The sequence below is a fragment of the Petaurus breviceps genome, unplaced genomic scaffold (assembly GCF_028583685.1).
Source record: "Petaurus breviceps papuanus isolate PSGF00001 unplaced genomic scaffold, PetGlider_PUasm1.0 227, whole genome shotgun sequence".
Lineage (NCBI taxonomy): Eukaryota > Metazoa > Chordata > Mammalia > Diprotodontia > Petauridae > Petaurus > Petaurus breviceps.
The window spans coordinates 15,356,750-15,360,126 of record NW_027185896.1 but is presented as its reverse complement, the minus strand read 5'-3'; the positions used below and the strand labels follow the sequence as shown (position 1 = coordinate 15,360,126).

At 49.9% G+C, this 3,377-nt stretch overlaps 1 protein-coding gene across 2 annotated transcripts in view; it reads left to right on the top strand.

Annotated features, from left to right (window-relative positions):
* Positions 1-591: 591 nt before the first annotated feature.
* Positions 592-3,377, top strand: part of LOC138166962 (putative serine protease 45) — an 11,224-nt gene continuing 8,438 nt past the window's right edge. Inside the window, exons 1-2 of one of the 2 annotated variants that reach the window (XM_069095427.1) lie at positions 592-787; positions 1,765-1,788. In XM_069095427.1, coding sequence (XP_068951528.1) covers positions 634-787; positions 1,765-1,788 — 178 coding nt within the window. In that variant the 5' untranslated portion in view covers positions 592-633. The remainder of the gene's footprint in view (positions 788-1,764; positions 1,789-3,377) is intronic. The other variant, XM_069095428.1, reaches the window with a different exon arrangement.

The following is a 3,377-nucleotide window of genomic DNA, read 5'->3' as shown; positions in this document are numbered from 1 at the left end:
TATGTGCTAATATATGTATGAGGGCAGCTAGGTGGGCCAGTGGATAGAGCCCCAGGCCTGGAGTCAGAAAGACCCGAATTCAGATTTGGTTCAGGTCCTTACCTTTGTGACCCTGGGCAAGTCACTTACTCCTGTTTGTCTCTGTCCCTCATCAGTAAAATGAGCTGGAGAAGGAAATGGCAAACAACTCCAGCGTCTCTGCCAAGAAAACCCCAAATGGAGTCACTGAGTAAGACACGACTGAAACAACTCGAACATACATGCACACACATATATGTGCACACACGTGCGCGCACACAAATCCATGCACATGCACGCACGTGTTCACATGCAGCTACAGCAGAGACACACATGGTGTGCGGTATGCAGCGGGGGTGTGCATGCATGCGTGCATACACACACACACACACAGACTCCTCCAGGCAGACTTTAGTCTGCGTGTGCCTAGCTATGTGCTCTCGGTAAATGCTTGTCGGCTGTGTTGCGCTGGGAGCCTGAGGCCTGGGTTCCGATGCTGACTAGGCACTCCTTCTGCACGCAAAGTGCACCCTGCAGTCAGTGGGGGATGGCTCCAGGCTGGACCACCCACCCAGACTGGCGCCCCCTATCTCCTCCCCCAGCTCCGAAGCCAAGATGGAGGCTAGGAGGCTGGCCGCAGCCCCTGCAGCAGCGTCCTGCTCCCCGAAGCCTGGGGCCTCGGGAGCAGGTCTCACGCTGTCCCTGCTGCTGCTGCTGCTGCTGCTGCCGCTGCCGCTGCCGTTGCCGCTGCTGCTGCCGGCGGCTTCCGGTGAGATCTCTTCCCGGCCTTGGCCCTCTTCCCTTCGCTCCCCTCCTGCGCATTACCTGCGGACGTCTCCATCCCTCCTAGCGCACACTGCCCGTTCTCTCTCCTCCTCTCTCCTATCCCTCTCTTCCAGGTTTTCTCTCTTCTCCTAGCTCTCTATACCCCTCCCTGCTGTCCCTCTCTTTCCCTGCTCAGGTATCTCATCCCAGCGCTTCTCCATCTCCCTCTCTCCTGTGCTCTCTCACTTGTGTCTCAGTCCATCCTTCCCTGTGATCTCACCCCCTCTGGTCCCTTCACTTCTCCCTTTGTACATCCATACCTTGGCATACACCCCTCCCCAGTTTAGCTCACTGCCTCTCTTCCCTCACCCTTTCCCTGTTTTCGGAATTTCAGCCTTTCACTTCATCTTCCCAATTAACCCACCCTGGCTTGTATTCCTTAATCCACTTTTTATCTCAATCTCACTATCATCCCAACTTGCGTCTCCTGTTACTTCCCACCCTCCCCATTCCCCTAGCCCTTCTGGTATTGAATTCTTTCCCTGGACATCTTCCTCTCGAGTGAGGTCTCACCTGGAGTCATCCTCCCTAGGGCACCATGTTATTTCAGTCTCCATTGCCTTCCTTCTCCTCCTCTTTCCCAGTTATTTCACCTGCTCATTATCTAAACCTTCCTTGATTTTGGCCACTTCCCCTTATTTCCTTTCTCTTATTCCAGCCTCTTCCCTGAATCCAGCCTTGTCCCTATTCTCTTACCCCTTCCCAGTAATTTCACATCCACTCAACTGTAGCATTCCTTCCCTGTTTTCTCCTGATTTCCTGCTGTCTTAAACCTTCTCTCCCTCCCTTCAGTTATTGTTTTATTTATTTTTTCATTTCTTTTTATCTCAACCCTACTTCTGACTCACCCCATCCTGGTCATTTCACTTCCACCAATTATCTCACCTCTTATCTTTGTCCTTCTTTCTCCCTACCCTCCAGGTTACTCTGACATCCAGCTACCAGGTGGGTAGGAAATCACTTGTCTGGAATTGGAATGCAAATGTCTGGGCTCAGAAATATCTCTTGTCTCCATTTCTGAGAGGGGCCTGGAATTTGGGGAAGCCAAGCTGTCCTGCTGGAGTGGCAGGATAAGTCATCCATTGGGGTTGCATTTGGAAAATACAAGGAAAATGTGAGTGTGGGGCTAAGGGGATCTCAGGGGCAGTTAGACTGTGAAATTTGGTTTAATGGGGGGGGGGGGCGTCGTCTATTGAAGCCTAGAATTTAGAAGACTGAAGACTGAGAATGAGAGATCTACCATCCAGAAAAAAAAGTGGGGATTGCATCAGCCAAGGCTTACTGGGCTCCCATTATGGAAGTAAGGGATTCTAGGCAGAGGAGAGAAGGAAGTGCCTTCCAGACAGTGCAAAGGCAAAGAAAATGGAGATGGAGTTCTATGTATGAGAAGAGGAAAAAAAAAACACTTTGGCTAAATTGTAAAGTAGGTAAAAGGGAGTAATGTATATGATAAGGATGGAAAGGCAGGTTAGAATCAAGTTGTGAAGGGTTTTAAAAGCCAGACTGGAGTCTGTATTTGATCCTAGAAGTAATAGGGAGCCACCAGAGGTTACAGTGGAGTAACATGGTCAGACCTGCCCTTGTTGGAGACAGCTTTGGCAGCTGGATGGATCAAGGATTGGAGTGGAGAAAGATTTGAGGTAGGGAAACCAATTATGAAACTATTACAGTAGTCCAAGGGAGAAAGGAAGTAAGGGAGGGAAGGGAACAGGCATTTATTAAACTCCTTCTGTGTGCTAGACCCTATGCTAGGCACTCACAGACATTTCATTTGATAGGGAAAAGTAATAAGGATCTGAGAATGGACAGATACAAGAGATGCCATGGAGGCAGCAACAGTGGGATTTGACAACAGATTGGATATATGAGGTGAAGGAGAGAGAGGGACAAGTCAAGGATAATGCTGAGGTCTTGAGCCTTGGATGGGAGTGCCCTTATCCCACTGGCCCATTCTTCCTAAACTGAACTAGGAAAGTTCAGGTGATTCTTAATTTAGACCAACGACAGGAGTCCAAATCTGATGAATGACTAACTTCTCACCATGGCTCTTCTTGGTGGGGGTCTCTATGGAGGGATGGGGGTGGGGGCAGGAGACACTGGGGTACAGATTCACACACACCCCTTCTGAGGTCAGAGCCCTAGATGTTAACTGTCTCCTAAATGATGCCCAAGCCCTCTTTTCCACTCTGTCCCTCCCTACACATACTTCCCAGACTCCACATGGACGCACTTGTCCTAAATGACTCCTCCCAGTCCACACTAAGTGAACTACTCTGCCATAGGCTGTAATTCTCTCACTTCACAAACTGATTCATTCCCTCGATCACAATGCTAGGCCCTTTCAGACCACGATCCTTCTTTTGCCAACACTCATGCCAAAACTCCTTCTGGCACTCTTAAAATGACCTAGGAATGACAAGCAGCCCCTTTAGCCTTGAGGACACAGGCAGTCCCTCATTCGCTGGGGTCCTCAACCTCTGAAATTCTCTCTCCCTCTCTCTCTCTCTCTCTCTCTCTCTCTCTCTCTCTCTCTC